Source organism: Ostrinia nubilalis, chromosome Z (genome assembly GCF_963855985.1).
Source record: "Ostrinia nubilalis chromosome Z, ilOstNubi1.1, whole genome shotgun sequence".
NCBI lineage: Eukaryota > Metazoa > Arthropoda > Insecta > Lepidoptera > Crambidae > Ostrinia > Ostrinia nubilalis.
Window position 1 is genome coordinate 1,938,651 of NC_087119.1, and position 22,524 is coordinate 1,961,174.

General features: G+C 39.7%; 2 protein-coding genes across 8 annotated transcripts in view; both read right to left on the reverse strand.

Annotated features, from left to right (window-relative positions):
• Positions 1-1,311: 1,311 nt before the first annotated feature.
• On the reverse strand, positions 1,312-2,635 carry LOC135086916 (uncharacterized). Its single transcript, XM_063981740.1, has 2 exons — positions 2,393-2,635; positions 1,312-1,542 (listed from the first exon to the last, which is right to left on the reverse strand). The coding sequence occupies exons 1-2, from the start codon at positions 2,585-2,587 to the stop codon at positions 1,312-1,314; spliced, it is 426 nt and encodes a 141-aa protein (XP_063837810.1). The 5' UTR covers positions 2,588-2,635.
• A 7,753-nt stretch (positions 2,636-10,388) lies between these two features.
• LOC135086733 (potassium voltage-gated channel protein Shaker) overlaps positions 10,389-22,524 on the reverse strand; it is a 516,839-nt gene continuing 504,703 nt past the window's right edge. For 5 of the 7 annotated variants that reach the window (XM_063981516.1, XM_063981517.1, XM_063981514.1 and 2 more), the window contains 6 exons: positions 14,784-14,887; positions 14,161-14,322; positions 13,262-13,905; positions 12,660-12,789; positions 10,893-11,098; positions 10,389-10,671 (listed from right to left, as the gene is read on the reverse strand). In XM_063981516.1, coding sequence (XP_063837586.1) covers positions 10,628-10,671; positions 10,893-11,098; positions 12,660-12,789; positions 13,262-13,905; positions 14,161-14,322; positions 14,784-14,887 — 1,290 coding nt within the window. In that variant the 3' untranslated portion in view covers positions 10,389-10,627. Of the gene's footprint in view, positions 10,672-10,892; positions 11,099-12,659; positions 12,790-12,879; positions 13,010-13,261; positions 13,906-14,160; positions 14,323-14,783; positions 14,888-22,524 lie in introns of all 7 variants that reach the window. The other 2 variants (XM_063981515.1, XM_063981519.1) reach the window with 2 other exon arrangements.

The window sequence follows — 22,524 nt, forward strand, 5'->3', positions numbered from 1 at the left end:
TGGAACTGCTACTTATGCTAAATTTAGGTATTTTTTTCTATGCCAATTATAGTAAGTCGGTGTCGGTTTGTCGAGTCTTCCAACGTCCTTGAGGGTTGTAGCAGCTCCTTTTTCCTTTGGAAGTGTACCTACATATTATATTTAACTGACCATCGGGTATGGTTGCCATCATCTAACTTCGAATAACTTTATCACAAAACTTCAATAGTTACGAGTGTCCCTCTGGCAGGTAGCATAAATCCAAGGAACGATTTTGGATGGCAGCCATACCTAACCTGTAGTCCGAGTGTAAGTTATTGAAACTGAAATGGTAATCGTTATAATGACACAGTTATGGTTATTGTGCATGATATAAAGTAGTAGTAAAATAGTGAAATAACCTACACTCGGGACACTTCGGCTTCTAATGGTCATATTTCATTATAGTAGAGACTTTTTAGGGGTCATTTCGCTCATAATATTATCATATTATCAGCAGTCGGTTGTTTCAGTGTAGGTAGATGTATAGCACTGTATAATTTTACAATTTTAATACTAGAGTCCGTCTGAATGGAGATCATTCGACAAGTACAAGTATTATGTGACCAAGTGGAGATTTAAAATTGATATCTTAAGGAAACAAACGCGTATCCCTTAAAAGGATCTCTGCTACAATCCTATCTTTTTAATAAGTCGGCGCCTGAGGTAAGAGGAGCTTGAGGAGTGGCGCGATAACGTGCCGCGTGTCCTATCACTCTGGACGGAATCTGAATTTTAAAATCCCCTCCTTTATTTTACCTCAGACACCTACTCTATCAGATCCACTTGTTTCTTTCATCTAGGATTAGCATCATCGTGGATAAAATTATTAATTCTTGCAAGAAAGGAGATTCTATCAAGGTTTTGATAAGACTTTTAAAATTTAAACAATTTTTTACTTTGAATTTAATTTTACGGATTTGAAAGGTAAATAATAGTAACTTTGAAAGGCTAAATGGAATTTGAAAGGTGAAATTCTAGATCAATAAACAAGCGAACATAAGGCTAGAGACTCACAGACGAGATGGTACGGCAACGGATTTATAAGTGAAGAATAGCAACTGACCTCACCGCACATTTTTATACGTTTATCATTTTAGCAAAATTTCTTTACAAAACTTGTCAATATGTCAAACATAGCAAGCTTTGGTTTTGCAAGCCATAAAAATGTAACTAAAAAGTCAAGTTACTGTAAGTAAAGTCCGTTGCAGTGCCGTCGTATCAATGAGCGCCCGGCCTATGAGCTTACACACCTAGACCTATAAACTATTCCATATCCCACTTACCTATTGGTCAGACATCTGTCTCGATGGCTTCTGCGGCATGCAGGTTGTTGACGCGCACGGTGCAGGCGGCGCGGCGGCGCGGCCCGTCGCGGCGTCCGGCGTAGTGGCCGTGGCCGTGGCTGTGGCCGTGGCCGTGGCCGTGGCCGTGCGACGCGCCCTCCTGCGTCAGCTGCTGCTGGTAGCGGGCGATGCGCTGCGCCTGCAGGTTCTGCTGGCGGTGCAGCTCTTGTTGCTGCAGCTAGGGGGAGAACGGGTTTTGAGTGGCTGGGCTTTTAAGTTATGGTTGGTATATGCAGAGTAAATACAAATGAGTAGGTCATCTTCATAGAAACGCCCGAGCGCGGTTTGTATGTGAGCGCGCCAATACGTATGCGGCGCGCACGCACACACTGACAAAATTTAGCGGGGATTAGCGGTGAGGTGCGCTGAATTTTGTCAGTGTGTGGTGGTGTGTGCGTGCGCGCCTCATACGTATTGGCGCGCGCTTACATACAAACCGCGCTCGGTGCGTTTCTATGAAGATGACCTACTTATTTGTATTTACTCTGGTATATGCTCTCGAAGGATATATAAAGGTACTTTCACCTTTTAACGGTGTCTTGTTCATGGTACTTGATTGTGTTGTGACTAGGTTTAAGGGAAACTTAGGATCTTATCGGAGTTATTTTTTTTAACGTAATTAATCAAATATTTACCTAACATACTCAGTATCAAGGTATCAGACATACATGTTTGTCTTATTATACTAATGTAACTTTTGAGATACTCGTATATGATACAGTAAGTGAACTGAGAGGCCGGTGAAACAAGATTGAACCTTGAGAAACTGATCAAGAGAGAATCTCTTCAAGGGTGAGAGTCTAGCGAGGAATCGTAGAGAGTGTACTTACTTGACATATACAATGTTCCGCATGATCAGTAGATCATCATCGATTCTTGTAAATGCGGCCTCTACAATCGAGGGCAGTCTTGCATTCGTTGTCTCTGATCTTCTTGTATAGCATTCCATAGATATCAAGCAAAAAACATAACCCTCCTTCTGGCGCAGTCAGGTATCACAAGTTGATCAGTTGCGTTCGCATACATACCTGGTTGAGGCGCAGAGCATCCTGGGTTTCCAGAGCGGCGATGTCATCAGAGTTGCCGGCTTCCATGGTGGCCTGTTGTTCCAGGAGAAGGCGCTCCTCCTCCTGCAGCCGCCTCAGGTTGGACTCCAGATGCGGATCAGTCACCAGAGCGCTCTCGTCCAGCTCCATCATGTCAGATGACGAATCCTCACTCATCGAAGACGACTTCTTCACGATCGGCCCTGAAACTATACGCAAACGCTGTTTTCTGTCTTGCCTTATGTGTTGATGTACAAGTTACATGTTAGCCACACGTATTGTTAGTTTTAACTATTGTTTGCTACTTAGTCGGTTTAAGATTTAGCTACTGTACAGGTTAGTTTCTAGGTGTAACCTGCCTAGCTATTAAGCAAAGATGATGATTTTTAGTAGTTAATTAGTATTAGTAATAGCTACGTCTTTTTAAGAAAATGTAGAATTTTCAATGTATTGCTTTGCTAATCATGAATGTAAATAACCTGGATGGTCCGAATCACAACGATTGCCTTGGTTGCGGCATCAAATATAACGAGAATCAAATTTCAATGAACATGAACACAAATGCTATTCATTGTTCAGTCTCTAAAGTGTTGGGTGTACTTTACTTTATTCACAGTTTGAGAGTAGGTAAGCAATTGTCCTTTTTAAAGTATGAATAACCTTACGTAACACCATGTGATCAAACCATGCGTTATAAACATTCCACCCTTCACGAGTTAGAGCTCGCGCCAGTCACGACACATTTATGCCCATGTTTTCACGAGAGCATAAGCTCGTTTTGACGGTAGAGCGTGATTATTTGTGAACATTGTTGTATAGAGTGGTTTACGTAAACCACTGCGGAGCGAGCCAAAACTGGGGGTCTATTCCGTACAACGATGCCTGTAATTTCAGATCCATCTCTTTCACTCATACCGCGAAGTCGTCATGAGCGAAAGTGACGAATAGAGTAGAAAGTACTGGAATCGGTTGCGGAGTAGGCCCGAAGGGTTGGCTCGGGCCCGAGTGACGTCGCCCTGTCTGCGAGTGTGACGACACACCAGACGTTGACGTCACGAGAAAGCCGGGGATTAGCGGGAGTCAGACAACTGTGACGTGTTGATATTCAGGCAAGGCATAATACCGAAAGTTTGGGAAGGAAATATGAATAACATTCAATATTCGCGTCTACACATGAATAGCTGAAAGTTATCATTAGTCAAACTCGTATTTCATTGATCTAAACAGAAAAACCAAAGCAAAAGAGCACTGCACTGACGTCACGCGCGAAAGTACGAAGTTTGCCGCAGCGCGCAGCAGGCAGGCAGATCTACACGGGTTGACTATAATCGTCCGCCACAATGCGCTATCTAGACGTTTATTTAGCTCGTAAAGGACGTCAGAAACTAGGCCAGGGGACTGCACTACATTCGGCTATGCATACCTAATATTCAAGCGGTTGCTTAAAATAAGAAAGACCACATAACAATAAGATTTAAAAAAACGAATACCAGATTCTTTAATTCAAGTTAATTAAAATTATATTAAAATAAAAGTTGATCTTATTTAATGCAATTAATGTGCATGATTAATAGTAAGTATATTGTTTCGAAGGCGGTTCTCTCAATCTCTACGAAGCACCTAAGCTTTTAAGTTCCGACTATCAGATCTACGAGTATGTTTTACCATCTATGCTATTCGGTTGCTTATCGCAAATCTTTGCCGAATCTAACCCAGCTTATTTGAATAATACATTAGCCGGCTAAAATGGGGAGAGCATTAAGAATACATAAGCGGCTGTCCCTGTCAACTGTTTGTGTCCAATTCGGCGGAACATTTTCACGGATAAAAGGCAAAATTTCCAAGAATAATAAACGGAATTAGCGGGATGAGTCTGTCTGTGGATTTAGGACGTCTAAGGTCTAAAATAGAAGGCACGAGTACCTTGGATCGTGTATTTGTAGACTGGATAAATTAAGAAACTGGTAATGAATGATCTCTGAATACGTACAGTCAGCGTCAAATAGTTTGTGACACCCAAAGTGGTGAAAAAGTTGACCTCGCAACCTTATTCCAAATATAACAAATACCTACGTGTTGCGATCTTTTTCGCTATTTTGGATGTCATGAACTATTTGATGCTGACTTAGATAATGTAATAGTTTGAGAATTCTAGATAGTTTAATGCCCATTTTCACCATCAATCCCTAATTTTTAAGTGGCCCCTATGAAAACAATTCATGTTATGTGTTACCATCGACTTAAAAATTAGGGATTGATGGTGAAAACGGGCATGAGACCAAAGAAGTTATGGATTGTATGGTAAACTACAATTTCCTACAGGATCGCATCCAAGGGGAAATATCGGAATCGGTTTGGAATAAACGCTGTAACATGTTTCCTCTGAAAGCTTTGGCAAACAGCCGGTGTGGCTGCAACGTAAAGTTTCCATTTTCCGGTTAGAGCCGGAAGCCTAGGCTTTACTCTCATACCCTCAATTCTCAATCAATTGCCGACGTGATCTCGGCCGTTAGGTTGACTCTCAAGTCACGTCAATTTCTAGACTTTACGTTAACTTTCATTAAAAATCTTGGAATTAATTATGCCTTTTATGCATATTAAAGCAACGAAATAATTATTAGTCACTAAAGAATAACTTGCAATTTAGCTTGCGTTGTAGAGTTTTGATTTCTATAGCCCAATTATTATAATTTCTTCCTTGAAAAGTTAATAAGTAGCTTACGAATCGAATTGATATCAAGGCGATATGTACGAGTCGTCAAAGCTAATATCGTTGTCAATTCTTATCGTAGTTATTAAACGCTTTTCCTGCATTCGACAGGAGGCGCACGAGTGGGCAGGATTACGTTTTATCGAAAGATGAAATGAGGCGAGCTTTCCTCCCCCTCCCTTCTGCACGTGTAAGGATCGCATTGTTATTTCCCCCCCTCCCAGGGAAAGCGTTTAAAGTATAACGAGAGGGAACAAACATAACAACAATTTCTTGGAAACGTTTCTGTTATCGGTCGACGATTGGAGAGCGGACGTGTAACGTGTTTACTGCTGACATCTGTAAAACTGCAAGACTCAAGATTTTTTATTCATTATATTTATCTATCACGAAAGTATCATCTTTAAATATAAAAAAGAAAGGCCTGACTCACTCATCACGAAATCTTAGAAACTACAAGTGCTAGGAGTCTCAAATTTTGCATGGGGTTTCTTTTAGAACACAGGTGTTCACTAAGCCGGGATTTTGCAAAATTCAACCCCTAAGCGGGTAAGACGGGGTCCACGCGTAGGTACGAAGTCGCGGGCGGCCGCTAGTCTATATTACCTATATTTACGTTTATATTTCACACATGTTACAACAGTTTCTTTAAGTTAGTATGTTCTATATTTTCGTTTAATATCCCAAAAACAGAAACTGATACAACGAAAAAGTAACTAAGTTTGTTTTATTTCAATGCTTGCCGTTTAACGTTTTGGTTAAGAACAAACTAAGTAGTAACAAGAAACTAAGTAGGTAGCAAGAACTTTAATATTTCACATTACAATGCTTCGAACAATAAAGTTTTATGAAGCAGCTCGGTTATCAACTTTGAAACATTCGTTTCATTGTTTTCAAAGTTTGTGTTGTAGTTACATAATGCGAACTGAAAGAGTGGAAAATCTTCATGACGTTATTGCAACATTTTATTGTGATTTATTTTATCTTTATCCTGGCTAACTTATGTTTCGTACCTACTGGAATTTCGGTAGTTAATTCCAACACACAAACATCCACTAATGGGAATTAGCATTCCTTTAATGGGTTGCGAATTAATTTTAAGTTTCGTCTAGTATCAGTTTAATTTGAGATCATACTATCATCTACAAACAAACCTTACTACAATAAATCTTTCAATACCTACTTTGTCTGAGTATTTAAAGTGTGTCCCCTTAAACTTGAATAAGTACCTATTCGATTTATTTATACCGACTAAAATATTGTTGAATTTTAATAGAATGCCGATGCAAAATTTTCCCCGACAACGTCACAAACTGGATCCAGCGAATTAATCCAAATTTTGAAATACTCCGATACTGAGCAGCTGGCTGGGTGCCACAGTTACTTGTGATTTATCAGTTAATTGTAGCGTAAACTGCCGAGATTTATGGCTGCTGGGGACACATTCCGATCACGAACTGGATAATCTTATAGAGCTACTAGCGGGCGCCCGCGACTTCGTACGCGTGGATCCTGTTTTACCGCCGTAGGGGTTGAATTTTGCAAAATCCCGTCTTAGTGAGCTCCTACGTTCTAAAAGGAACCCCCATGCAAAATTTGAGAGTACTTGTACATTTCTGAGATTTCGTGATGAGTGAGTCAGTCAATCAGTGACCTTTCGCTTTTAATATATGTAGATTGAAGTGTGTTTATACGGAAGATTAAACTTCTACCTAATTGGTCTACCAGGCGTCACGGGTATGAAACAATGCAGATCTCTATTGGAATATGAATGAAGATGAATTGTTTTCGCTTGCTATAAAAATTTCCCTAGAATACATTTGACTAGACTAGTATATTAGATGTCGGTACATATTGCTTCGAAAGCTTTTCTTAATGTTAAAACATAAGAAACTTTTAACTTTGAGTAGTGCATTAATTGTTTCCTAAAACATCTCTACAATCCAATATTTTAACTCAGCAAATATTATAACCCTGCTTCTGCAGTATCAATGCTAACATTTGAACATTTCAAGCAACACGGAGAGGCTCTCATTTGCCATTCAAAGTTTAACCGTGCCCTGCAACATTGCCGTATTAATAAGTTTGACTTTCAGATTGGCCGGTTTAGTTTCGAGGACTCAAGACAAACCGCACTGTTAAATTAGTATAGTTCGTGCTGGTTCAGCAAGTACACTTGGAACAAGAAATTGGGTCACAGGCTCGAACTTTACACTAGTATTTATATTTACCATAGAAAGTGTACGTTTACGTTTCTTGGCGTCTACATTTTTACACGCTTATGTGTTACGTAACTTGAAGTAACTGAGTAGAAGTTTGGGTACATGGAAAGGAACCGATGGAGTAGAAACTACTTAAGTAAAACTTTTAAGAATCAATATCGTTGACGGAGATAAGCTTAGAGCATAAACGGGTTGCAAGTTTGCAAAATGCAGTCAGACTAGTTGGCTGACGGCTATCGCTGAATAAATTGAGCAGGTATGATAGAATTGTTCTGTTTTACGCGTAGGCAGAAGACTTCAGTTCTGTCACTAAACCAAGATAGCGAAACGAAGAAACACTAATCATCTCGCACTTTTCTACATAGAAACGCGTGGCAATCAGGTTATTTTCTGTATGAATCTGTTGGTATAGGCAGCTGTTCCAGCTTCACGAATGCTAAGTCGACGCAAAGAAATGTATAAAAGGGTGGTCATAATATGCTACGGGTGAAAAAAATAAGTAAAGTTAATGCTTTACTTACAATTTTGAGCTAACCGATAACTAAAATTGCTAGCCCGTTCATCACCAATTTACTCGATCGTCGTCGATGCAGGTCAGGTTTATATAATTTCCAATTACCTACCTCGGAGGTAACAAGATATCCAATCAACGTGGGAGGTTTAGCCTGGATAGCCTATTGATTTGCTCCGTCTAAGCTAGATTGAGTTTCCATTTTACAGGGCCGGTTTATGATGGGAAATGGGGCTAAATTGATATTTTATTGTGCTTTGTTCAGGCTGAAATATTTTACAAGTGGTTATGTTTGTGGTTAAGTGTTGGAATAAAATTAAATACCTACTTATTTATATTAGACCCGAGGAAAGTGACAATGTGCATAGACTTTTTTTAAATATTTAACTAAATTACAATCGCGATAAGTAAACTCATCTTGATAAAATGCCTGAATCTTATAGGTATAGCTGACAAAATCCATTAAGTTATAAATATTATAAGATATAGGACTCAGGTCCACTTTTTTTAAATCCTCAATTGGGAAGCTCTTGGCCTGTATCTCACTTGATGGTAAATGACGATCAGGCCGAAGGTGGAAGCGAGCTTCACCCGGAATCCTCAACTACAGAGGAACTGGCTATCTTACCTCTAACTGCCGGAACACAACAATGCTGTTAACATTATTGTTATGGCGACAACCTTAGGTAAGATGGTGGTAGCTAGCCAGGTGGACTTAGAACAAGCCCTACCACCAACCTGCATCATTTTAAAACGATCTATGGGAAAAAGACTATTTTTATTTATGCGCGTAGAAGATTAGGTAGCCTTAATTACGTTCGTCCGCAATGATCATATTTTTTTAAAATGGACTGTTAACTGGCTGCCGATTTTAACCGGATGTGGTTATAGTGGGAACGAGCTTTTGGTCTCACGGTCTCCGCTGTCGTTGCCGCTAAGCCTCAGTGAATTCAGAAACTATACCAACTTGTAGAGAAACTAGAGATGGAATCATGATACAGTTCTAATTTATCGACGCGCAATGCAGATATTTTGTAATGTAAGTATAATGTAAACTTAAGAATATAGCCTACATTTCTATTGCAAAATGGCACTCATCAGTTACAACTACAGAATGTTTGATATGCAGGTTAATTACATTATTTAAGAATTAGATTGTAGTTATAATTATCCTTGCCTTCAACGCCAGTCAAACAACTCAAATATATTCTATTGAACACGTTCGTAGTCTAATTCTAGCAACAAATTAGTGTAGATTATGCGACAGAGGCGATGGTTAATTAATTTTTCATTAATAGGCAGCATGTGCAATCAATGGGCGTCATCCGACGTTTAATTAATATGCAATCAATCAGCGGCGCACGTCTAATTATAACGAGAAGGGATGGCAGAGTTAAGCGCGTGTGGCCTGAAGTAGACAGATTTCAGAATGTTGTTTATTTCAGAACCGTCGTAATGTAGACATTTTGCAGCAAATATATAATTCAGATTATCTGATTAGACTTCTTGATTTCTAAAGTTATTTACTTTGGTACGTACTAAATGATGTACATAATTAAAAGATGTTTAGTTCTAATATGAATTTCAATCTCAGTTTAATAAGCAATTACGTAACTAAAAAAAAAGTAGCCACACAAAATATCTTACCAACCTACTATGAACGTACTGTAATAAAACCAATGCACGTACAGAAAGAAACTTTTACCGATACATAGGAAATAACTAATACCGAGAACTCGTACGAATACAATACGTACCGAGCATTCCAATAGTGCGGCCGGCGAAGGTTAAAACAAAGGACGGTATGCAATAGCTGCATCCGGCGCGCGAAAGCTCCTGCCGCCGCGCCCCGCATTCCCGGAGCTTTCAGAGCTTATCGAGCTTTCAATTTCCGGTCGAACTGTTCCCGGTAATTTTACTTCTACAGTTGAGAGTTATGCGCGGAATTTGTATCCCAGTTTATATTATGAGCTAGTTCCGCTACCAGTTTCGAACTAAATTAACTACTGTCACTTTATTAACTGATATGTGTACTGTGTGTTTTTGATAACATAAATAGGTTAATTAAACAAAACAGTTTGTGCAAAACTAAAGTTGAAATAAAATGTGAAACAAGCAAACATGTCAAAAAATAATGTAATAAAAACTAAAACTTACTTCCAACATCCACGTGACACAACGGTGCATAATATTGCTAAAAATAAAACGTATAATTATCAATGCAACTCAACAAACAGTCCAGTGAAGAGGTGTTCGCCATTATTGGAACGCGAATTCAGGTTAATTAACCGCAATTTAACGGACCATCGCAAATTGGACTTTCAGTGTCATTCAGACACTGTGATTTGTCACTGAATAATTTAACTGAGCCAAAATTAGTGTTGAAACTAATGGAAATTGCATCACTAGTTAGCCACTAACTTAGAATGATTGAATTTGTGACTAACTCAAACTGAAAAGGATGTTTTCAACATTTTATGTATCATGAAATGTGTCCGTAAATCTAACAATTACGGAAACGAGTGAAACTGCGACTTTCTGTCTGGATGTGTCTAATATTTACTAATTTCAAAACCGTCTCCACCCACCGAGACTATAAAACACTGCCACTCAAACATATCTAAAAGTAATAGATAACAATTTATTTTATCTTTACATCACTTAAACTAATATTTACATAAGCACGTTGCACTTTGTCTCTTACTCTTAATATCACAAACATCGTCTCTGCCGACTAGTAGTCCTTACTACAAACAAAACAACACTATGTATAGTCATTGGTCACTGTAGACGTCGTCCTTCTCATCGTCCTTTCCACCTGAAAGTACCGAAAATCAACATAAAGGAACAAAATAAAAGGAAAACTCAAAGCGTGCAATTAAAAAGTGTTCGAAGCATAAACGCATGCGACACCGATTCGAAAAATATCAAATAAAAAGACGATACAATTAAAAAAGGAATGAATACGACTACATTTTCGTTTGCATTGGTTGACGATGATGGAAAGTGTGATGATGTCAGATTATAAGTAGCACTTACTCAGGTAGGGCTCGCCCATCGTGCCAGGAAGGTAAGGGCAGCTGGTGACGTGGTTGAAGTTCTGTGACTGCATTTCCTCTTGGTCGGTCTCGCGGTGGTAGAAGTAATTGAAGTTGGATACGATGACGGGCACGGGGAGCGCGATGGTGAGCACGCCGGCGATGGCGCACAGCGAACCCACAATCTTGCCCCACACTCCCACCGGTCTACACAGAAAACATACTGTCAGTAACCCACACAAAGGTCCCAAACAGAACGACAAAACTAATTGTTGTTAACAAACAAATGATGGTGATATGAACATGCGTTAAAAGTACCCAAAACGAGATAACTACTAACAAAATGGACGTGTTTGGATGTAAAGAACACAACTAAACGGAACGAAAGTAACGACAAACAAAAATCCTACCCGGGAATCCTGTAATGTGCAATAAGGCAAGGTTTTATATCTTTCAGACCATTCGCTTTGCAGTAGAGAAGAACGCGAGCAATACAATTTCATTCATCACCATTCACACCCGCCAGCTGTTACACAGTGTGTAACGTATACTTATCGCTTTGCATTGGTTACCGCCAGCGTTGGTGCTCAACTGAACACGCAGACTTCAGTCTTAGTTGTGCTGGTGAAGCCATTACAGTTACGATGAAGGGTCACAATAAAAGCTTTGCAGTCACATCGCAACTTTAATAGCTTCCAGAACAGTTAAGACAACAGTTCTGATCTCCTTTTGAGCACTCGAGAAAAAGAGTTGGTAGGGGGTTCGAAACAAAAAGAAAAATACGAGTTTGATGCCGTAACTACCACATGAACAACTAAGAATTACTTCTGTGCCTACACAAAGACTTTCCGTCATGCATATTAAAATTATATTACGTCTAAAACATTCACTTCATGTACCTCTATCGAAAATGGTGTGTAAGCTAACGATGGAAAGCTGATGTAAAAAATCAAGCGGTGAAAAATATTCTGAACGCCAATTTTACATAGCAGCTAAATGTAAAATTTACCACATGTCCTAGGGGTTCAATATGAAGCGATTTTTGTTAACTAGATTGAGAGATTCAGACGGTACGTATTCTAACTGGTGATGCAGTGAAGCGAAATGGGATGCCACCGTCTATTGGACGGCAAACGGCACGTGTACGATGGTGCGAGCGGTTGTAGTTGATCACCATTTTCGACAAGCTAAGGTAAACGTCATTTGAACGATCACAACACCAACACAGGATAGGACACATTTAATTTAGCAGAAGCATACAGAGGAGCGTACAGGTGACGAGTGCTTGGAACACTGACGCGCCACTCCAACTCCTCAGAATCGGATCTAAGCTGACTCAGGTCACGCAAAAGCTGTTCTCTCATAATAAATACGCTTTGGGAGGGGCGATTGTCACACCGACGACGGAATGTGGTAGGTATAAAATATGCTGGATCGTTTTCGTGCTATGGAAAATTTTACATTAATGCTTCCGTGTAAAATTGCAAAGGGTTCAGGAAGATAATAAAAACAGTTAAATTACCAAGACATCAATGAACGTTCATAAACGTGCAGTATTCTGTAAAGAGTGAATGTAGTAGGTAGAGTGTGAAGTGATCAGTTAAGCTCTAGGCGAACTGACGACAAATCAAATTAAAGCAGAATATGTATAGTTATGATGTGGCGAAAGATATCGCATCAGTGTTAAAATGCCAATGTAGGATTGAAGGAAAAAATGAAATGACGAGAATGCAAATACAAATTTTAGGGTGAAGTCGCTGTATCATACGTCATATCTCCATAGCCTACGGTCGTCATTGTCACGACCGCCCACCAAAACGCATCTGGTATGGATTTGAAGAAGCTGTTCTCACTTCCGGCCTCAGCGAAGTACACCGCGGAGGAAAACAGGACGACACCTTTAAGAACAAGCACACACCAACGGAGAATAGAGTGCGACATACAGTGCGGGGAGGCTGCGAGCGGTCGCGGGCGGGCCGCGCGGTTACCTCATGTCGCCGTAACCGACGGTGGTCATCGTTATGACGGCCCACCAAAAGGCGTCAGGTATGGAAGAAAAATTTGAATCAGGGCGATCTTTTTCGGCAAAGTATACGGCACTGGAGAACACGATCACCCCTGCGAACACAAGACACGTTGTGCACGCAAGCCGGCGACCACGCCGCGTCACCGCGCGGCGCCGGCAGCGCGACTGCCGCTGCTCTCCGTGGCACTCACAAAACGCTGCCATCTCATATTTTAACTGAACCACTTCTTCAAGTCTAATATTAAATAAGTTTTCTTTACTTTCCCCCATCAAAAAGAGTTTAACATTTGGGCATATTAATTTAAATCGTAATTTAAAGAAATTCACTAGCGTAATCAACTTACCGATGAACAAGAAGAATATCAGCAGTCCCAGTTCACGCATGGATGCCTTGAGGGTGCGACCGAGGATCTGTAAGCCCTTGGAGTGACGTGACAGTTTGAAGATTCGGAACACGCGCACCAGACGGATGACACGCAGGATGGCGAGGCTCATGGCTTGGTTGGTGGACTTGTCTTGAGGGGAGACCGGGGCTCGGGGCAGGTTCAGCGTGTCCTCTTCTTCCGCAACGACGGTAGCCAACGTGATGAAGTAGGGAATAATCGCGATAATATCGATAATGTTCATCACGTCGCGGAAAAAGTTAAATTTATTCGGACATGCCAAGAACCGCACTATCAACTCGAAGGTGAACCAGATGATGCAGAGGGTCTCGATCAGGAAGAACGGGTCGGTGATGTCGGGGACCTCATCCTCCTCGATCTTGGTGCCGTTGGTGGTGGTGTTGAACACCTTGTAGTGCTTGAACTCCGGCAGGGTCTCGAGGCAGAAGATGACGATGGACAGCAGGATGACGAAGACGGAGATGATGGCCACGACGCGAGCGGCTTGGGAGCTCTCGGGGTACTCGAAGAGCAGCCAGATTTTGCGCTGGCGCTCGTTGGAGGGCAGGGGCTTCTCTTCTTCCTTTATGAATCCTTCATCCTCACTGCAAAAGAGGTTGTGTATTAGTTTTTTATTATATAAGTTGAATCTTCTCTGCGACATGATCCTACCTTGATGAAAGCGTGATCATGTAATTATTTTCTTTGCTATAGTGAAATCCTCTAGTTGTGTTGTAGCGGTGATGTTGGTGAAGTCATAGTTTTGTGGAAAAATACATAGCAAAGAGTTGAAAGGTTGAGGTCTAAGAGTTCGCATAGCTTTAACAAAGCCGAGTAATCAGGGGTGATATGGAACTTACCGGAACTTGTTGGTAGCCTGCTCCCCCAGCTCGTAGAACTTAATCTCTTCGGAGAACACGTCGAGGGGCACGTTAACGGGCCGCCGGAGGCGCCCGCCGCTCTGGTAGTAATACAGGATGGCGTCGAAAGATGGGCGGTTCCGATCGAAGAAGTACTCGTTCCTGTGGAAAGGGAGATGAAGATTATAGAACGTTCGACTATCACAAATTATTCTTATCTGAATAATATTTTTAACTGAAAACTGATCACCGTGGAATTTAAATCGTGGAGATGTCCAAAGTATTTTGCGTCTATTTCAGACATTTGCACACATTTATGTAAAGAAACGATGAATTAATATGAACAACTTGGCCATGTAGCCATGTTGGTACAAGTACCTACTTAAACTACAATAAACTGCCACTCTCTCTCCCATCCACTTACTTTGAACGAATAAGATCATTTTCATTCTATTCTAAAATAGAAATGGCAGCTTTGTTGGTGGCACTTTACTACTAGAAAAAATAATCGATTTTCATTTGCGCTGTCTTTCCTATACTTGAACAGTAGGATACTTAATTAGAACTTTCAGATTCTCCATTACCTAAGTCGCCGCACCCATAAGATAAATGCATCAACTCACCTCAACGGGTCGAAATAACGTATTCTCCGGGCGGGGTCGCCCAGAAGCGTTTCTGGGAATTGGTTCAGTGTACGCAGTTGAGTCTCGAACTTCAGGCCGCTGACCTGTGGACAAAACAAAACATTAACGCACTCAGTCTGATTAATACACCTAATGAATTAGCCGCGTGTCTATAGGGACGCCTGGCACAACGGCTGCCAGGTTGACAGCCATTGTGCGGCTCAAGCAACGTTGGGCGCGGTCAGGTTGTGATGGGTGATCAATTTTTCAGTGACTTACTATTTGTATCTTTAGCTATTAACAGAGAGAAGTCATAATGTCTATTTCGTCGACATGTCTGAAAAATGAATTAAGGGATCTTCAAAACATTATGGTGATCCAAATACAGACTCATCTTTATGCAATCGAGTAATAAAGCGAGAATGCCAAGTGCGACTAGTTAATTTACTGTCCAATTTCACGAATGATTTGTCACTGAAAGGTCAACCAGTATATGAACCGGGTTTTATTACCATAATAACGGCAAGTTATAAATATTGTAGCCAAAAGTTATATAAATCGTGTAAATATTTGTAACATTCGGCTGATGTTTACCGTGCTCTATTGTTTACACTTAATCCCTTCGAGAACAATATGTAAATACAACAGTATTAGTTAAAGCCCGTTGAGCGCAAACAGACACGGCCTCGGTGTCTGGACTGGATACATAAATTGTGCTGTAACAGTGCTGCAGAACTAGTCAAATGGTCTGACGGCACGGTAGGCTTTAACGATTTGTTCGCGATCCTTAAAAGGCAGTTTAAATGCTTTAAAGTCAAAGAAAGTATAGCTTGTGACTCGGACGGGACATTAAACGATGCGGCGAGTAAGCAGCAGTCTTATTCAGTGATGGGTAGGCGCACTTTAGCGTCCTTATTGACTATCCTTGTTTCTAATGACACATAAGTGTGGCTCTATCTCTTACTTGTATAGTAATTCTTGCAACTCACGAAGGCGAGTGAGCTTTACTTGTGTGTATAGTGTAATGTCTATCAAAACTTTTGAAAAACGAACACTAGCGAGCCACCACACATGTAAAGCTCACTCGTCTTCGTGAAGTGCAACAACTAGGTATGCACTGTATATGTTACAGGAAATGTATGAATTCTAGGAATTGTATACTATTCCTAGGAAATGTATACAATTCCGAAGCTATTTAGGAAATGTATAAAATATTGCTTCAGAGATTTTTTAATACGCACATATCCTAGGAAATGCATACTTTTCCTAGGAATTTTATAGAATTCCAATATTGTATTAGGAAATGTATAAAACTAAGCGGCACAAGCGCGGTCGCGTGATCGGGTGTCCCTCGGTACGCCTAAAATTTCATTTAGCCAAACCACATTGGCCGATAGGTACTTTTAACTCACAATTATTATTGTTTAGCCTGACAGTTGTTTTCGCACTATTATACCTTTCTTTCGGCATCACGCATATTACGCTGAAGTATTGGAAATCCCTAATTTTAACATCTCTTTTATAAAACTATTATTGACATGAAGGTTTTAGTACTCCTGTAGCTGGATAACAAAGTCTCGGTTAGGTTAGGTTAGACTTGCGACCTTACACATACACAGCTGCCGCGGCGCGGTAGCGCCATTTCAGTTTCGGAGAACAAAAAGTGGCGTAATAAAAATAATTTTGTGTAAAAAAAAATATCTTAATTACATTTCCGATTGCTGTTTAGGAAATGTGTAATTTTCCTAGGAAATGTGTCTAATATAATTTACATCACACATTTCCGGGTGATTTTAGGACTTATACACAATTCCTAGGAATTGTATACAATGACGGATTTCATACATTTCCTGTAACATATACACGTTGTTATAAAATAAGTAGGTTGGTTTGTTCGTTACAGTCAAATGACGTCTACTGCTGGACAATGGTGTCCCCCAAGGATATCCACATAGACATAATAGTAGGTATTGAGCTATATTTAAATTCAAATATAGTTATTTGATTGTGATTTTATTTTTCCACAATATCTAACGACACTGCGGTGGAAAAATATTTTATTATACCTCTAGTACCTACATTTTACAATTTAACTTTACTTTGGATTCAAGAAATCAAAATGTCATTAGGTTTGTCCAGACTGGTGACCGTATGCGCCATTCTTGAACGTAGTTAAAGCGATATTGGGTATCTTCAAAATCTATTTTTGCTAGAAAGTATAGGCATTCTAATGAATTCGAGAGTCAGTTTCAAACATGTTTAGTTAAGTTGACTCCGTAAAATGTAAAATATTTTGAGCATTGCTATCTCTGTCTTTACAAATGTGACTGCGCACCTGTGCACAAATAAAGAGGTAAGCGATTCCATATTTTATGATTTTTGTCTTATAATGAAGTCGTTTGGTCGCCGTGTAGAATAGACCACATCGACATATTAATGAAATTCTTTCGGCGAAGACTGGTGTGCGTTCACCTTTAGTTCGTATTGATGTAAAAGACAAAAGAATCGCGGGGTTCTGTAGTGAGCGGACGTGGCATAAAGTTTACAGCACACATCACTCCACGTCAGCGGAGATCCGAAAGCCGTTTGCGGCTGCGTTTACGGCGCGAATATTAATTAAAATCACTTCATAACGCTGCGCTGCAGCCGCCCTTGAGAACGCACAATAAAAGTATTTTCGGAGGCGGCCATTGCCAACCGGAGTAACATCCGCGAAAGAAATAACATACTTTACGCGGGTACAGTAGCTTTGTGATGTTCAGTCTGTATAACGAGTACAAGAACAATATGTGTGTGTAATTCTTTGAAGTTTCCTCTGATAGTCACAAAAACTTGATGTTCGAAGAGGCACAATTAATCTTAGCTGGTCCTCCAAGCAAAGTGCCGCTAAAATAACGCTAACTACTAACATACGAGTCTACTGACGCATCTCTAGCTGTGACGATGCCTAGGAAACGGTGGCTGGGTCGTAAACAGACGACTACTGACTGCAGCGCTTGTAAATATTGGGATCGATCCGACGCTTGTTTACGCGTGGTGTCATTGATGCGTGCGCGCGTGGATTAGCGGTACAAAGGCCGCGGTCGCAGGTTTACTTCCCGCGAGGACAATGGTATTATGACTATTATAATGATGTTAACGCTAGTCAAGGACGGTCACAGTACATTTTGTAGGTCTAATAAAGTATTCGATGAAGGCTGTTGATTTTCGCAGACTTCAGAAGAATCATTCTGTCGCGATCGAAGATGAGTAAAGTATTTTGAATTTCGACACCAAAGGAAATATTTAGCGAACATAATACTCGTACAACATGAAGTTGACAGGATGTTTCTGTACTTCTGATGATTATTTGTACGTAATTACACTTCATTTCATACATGAATCGATCATGAATTTGCATCTATCATACGAGTAAGTTACTTTGTCTATAGTCCTAGACGTTTAAATGAAGTTTGAAGTTAAATAGTGGCATACATTCGTCACCAAAATGGAGGTAACGAACAACTTCTAAATGTGAGGTATTTTAGTTCCTAGTAAACGAACACAAAGGCTTTCTGAAGTCAAAGTTTGCAGTTGCAAATTGCCACCTGTAGCGGCAGTTCAAGTTAGAGACCGGGGCATTAATCATAAACTGTTAGGAAGTTGGTAAATACCCAACAATCCCAATAACTGCACCGGTTGAGCTCGAACTTCGGCAAACTTGTAAACTGGCTATAAATACAGGCACACTTATGTACCGCAGCGTGCATCGGTTAATTTTAGAAAGTCTTACATTAAAAGCTTTTTAGCAACACTTCGTCGGTATTCAACTGAGTGCCTTTTTATTGGGCACTCAAACGAGTTTACTTTATGATCGATCTCATTTCTGGTTATACGACAATTTTTGATTTCCTAGAGACAGCTCCATCAGATAGGTAAGTTATTGATGTTTACTGGTCAGACTATATATCCTGACTAGCCGTTACTTAGCAAAGGTTTAGTTTCTATCCGGTATGTTGAATTGACTCTAGTGCTATTAATAGCGCGCGCGTGGATTACATTATCTACATATTACGGAACCCTATTTGTTTCCAAAATAAAATTTAGCCTATGTTACTCGTGGATAATGTAGCTTTCGAATGGTAAAAGAATTTTTCAAAACGGTCCAGTAGTTTTTGAGCCTATTCATTACAACCAAACAAACAAACAAAGTTTTCCTCTTTATAATATTAGTGTAGATGAAGAGGAAAATAATTTTCTCCTAGTCGTTCTTTTTCTATAGTGGAGGTAGCAACTAGAAATTAGGTCATAATACTGATAACAGACTATATGAATAGGACGCTTTGGTCAGCTGACTGGTCTTAAAAGAATGGCGACTTGACGTCCCCTCCTAAGTTCAGAATTATTTTTGTTTTGTCGTGTTGCCTATTCAAAGACTATAAACTAATGTAGTCCTCTTACTGTTGGATAATCAGGCAGCTCCCCGGGCTAACATAAACTTCACTGGCTGGGATTTATTGGCGGTCAAGCTGTAGTTAATGGCCAACATCTAATGCAGAGACGGGGATTGGTTTATCGATTGTACCAACGTTATCGTTGAGCACACCAATAATGTAAGTAGTTACTGTCATTGTAAAAACCTCCAAAGATTTAGGCTGAGTTGCTCTACCTACCTTTGACTGTAACTATAACGATAACCGGTGTTTTTTATGACAGATTTTTGACATTTGTTTTAAAGTTAAAGTAAGATGATGCAACCCAGCCTTAGTGTTAAGTTTAAATCAGCCTGAGCAAAGCGGCGAGGAAGAGCTAGTTTTATAACGTCAAAGGTTTCTATCTCCGATATCCTACGAAATATCCAGAAAGGTAATAAATAATACAGCCGGGCCCATCTCCGTGCCAGTCCTCAAAGTCCTTTGACTCGGGACTTATCTACGATCGCGAATGCTCGAACCTCTCGAATAAAATCGATACAGGGCGATAGAGAATCGAGATAGGGCTGTCACGACTTGTATTTTAATTTCCTGATAAAAGTCTATTTGAAAAAGTTTCTTGGAAAATATGAACGGTTAAAGACGAAGTATGTATTTTCATTTAATCTTTAATCTCTGACGTTTTGATGGTGCAATTACGTTTTGAACGTAATGGCTACTGGGCCTGGTTCTTGGGCGGTTTAATTCAGAAAATGGTAGTTTCGAAATTGCTTGCAAGCCTTCGAGAAAATGCATTTTTCGGTACCTCGCAACAGCGTAATTGGTATGTTGTTTTTGAAACATTTTCATTGCAAATTACGAGTAGATTCAAAAGCTACAATAGTACGTACGAGTAGACTATACTTATTTATACAGCAATCTTTATTACCTAGTGCAACGTGTCGTGGGCGTGGTCTAAATTTAGTTTATTAAGATTACGACTGCTGCTGACAAAAGGTTATATTGTTCCTAAATGTCAAATTTTATAGCAATATTAATGTAGTGCACATTACCCTATAAAATGATGCCCCCAGAATATCAGAATTAAAAAACGCATCTGAGAGCACACGTTTGTAAAAATATTACATTTTGCTCACATCCACTTTGGAATGATATTCTCGATGCAGCGTCGTGGAAGGGAGATACATAAAATGCAATTACCCGCACCTCCCACTCGGAATAAGCCCGTGTGAAATGAAGTGCAAGAATATTTATCCATTTCCCTGTGTCGAGGACGCGAGGCGCGGAAAAATCTTATTTCCAGATAAAATTTCCTGCAATGATTGCCTAGAGCGAGTTACAGAATACGTTTTGAACGGACGATTTTTCATATTTCTAGTTCTATATTTGGAAAGGAAAAAAGATTTATGAGAGAAAAATTTTGTTGCAAGGTTGTGTTTCTGTGGGCACATTAAATAAACTAAAAAATAACGGCTAATGATGACGATCATTACGTGACCTCACATGATTAAATTGACCTTTCTTTAACAGACTGAAAAACCTGTTGTTTAGTGAAACTAAAACTCGAGCTATAAATAATGATACTAGTTTCACAATTAGCAAGGCAAACGGAGGTTTGTTTGAGATTGTAAAACTAGTGTTTAGAAAAACTGCTGTAAATCATATTAATTATACAATGTACAGTTTCCTTCGCCTGCAGTGCACAAATAAACTTGATAACTGATTCTGGCAACAGCTGTCTCTAATTGTTTGGAGTTTTACACAAATCTATCTGCTATAAATAGGTAGAGAATGTGTATTCACCTGTTATTGTAATATGGCCCGGTTTTATGGACAAGGCCAGAGCTTTTACTATTTCAGCGAAACGCTAGAAAGGACTGAATGCGTTTGGATTTTTTCTTAAAGTTTTATCTTTAAATACATTGGTTTGCCCAAAAACATTTTCATCCATTGCTCGATAATCATAAATTTTATATTATTATGTTATACTTATCTATTTTCTCCTTATTCTCTATGCCTACGTGGTCACATTGAAATTAAACATAAAAAGTTCATGCAATGCAACATGCAATTTAGACTGAACATAGAATAAAATTATTGACATTATAACAGCAATTACAAAAGATTTGTAAAATATCAGGTCATTAAACCAAAATAAAATACGATTGATTAACTACGCACTAAAATTCGTTCCATTGATTTAGATGCTGAAACCGATGTAGCGAATAAAACAGCGAAGTGTGGTATAATTTATTGGGGCCTCGCGCATGCGCCGTAAAATTCTACGAGGAGTGCCACTTTGTAGTTTGTACACATGCGAGCGCAGAAAAAGTTTAGTTTACTACAACAAACGGTAATTATGACCTGCCAAAGATGTTGGACTTGGACAATGGTTCAAAAAATCAAAGCCAATTTTTTGTACCAGGTGTGTTCAGGGCACTTATACACGTCACCACCATGGAATAGCCTTGTTCTAACGGAACTGCTGCTGTCGTTGCCAGACAGGAGATGAAGTAATGGAAAAAGTCATCCATGAAGATAGTGAAAATCATTGGAAAAACCGAGGCTCACCCAAAGCCATATTGGTATGGTATCGTTCGTTTCAGCCAAATGACGTCCACTGCTGGACAAATAGTTCGTGACACCCAAAGTAGCCAAAAACCAACACGTTTGTTACAGTTACATAGGAATAAACTTGTGGAAAACTTTCGGTTGAAACTAAGATGTTTTTATATGTCATTGGGTTGAAACGAACGAACGAACGAACGAAAGTAGTGTTATCAACTTTTTGGCCACTTAGGGTTCGTTCGTTCGTTCGTTTCAGCCAAATGACGTCCACTGCTGGACAAAGGCCTTAGGGTGTCACGATTTATTTGACGCTGACTGTACAGACACTAGAATGAATCTATAAAATACAAATAAATAATTATTTTGCTAAACAATAGTGTAGAGCCGACAGCAAATGCTATGAAACTTGGGAGAATTTCAGGTCTAAAGCCAACCGCAGGCTTTAACCACAAGGTGACAAACGCAATTTGAAGTTTAACGAAGCATACCTGTATGGTACGTATCTCATGAAAAGCGAAACAAACAGTGGTCTGCATACCTAATTATGTATTTATAAAAGTAATTCTCTAAATATCACATAGAAACAACGTGTCAGTGCGGTCAGTGACATTTTGCTTCAAAAATGCATTGCGACTTAGCCAATTCAATCAGAATCGTCATTCAATCGTAGAGTACCTAATGCATCATTAGGTCACGTTGACATTGATGAGTGGCCTCCTAGTTTATTAAACAACTTGACGAAGGCCTCAATTATACGTCCC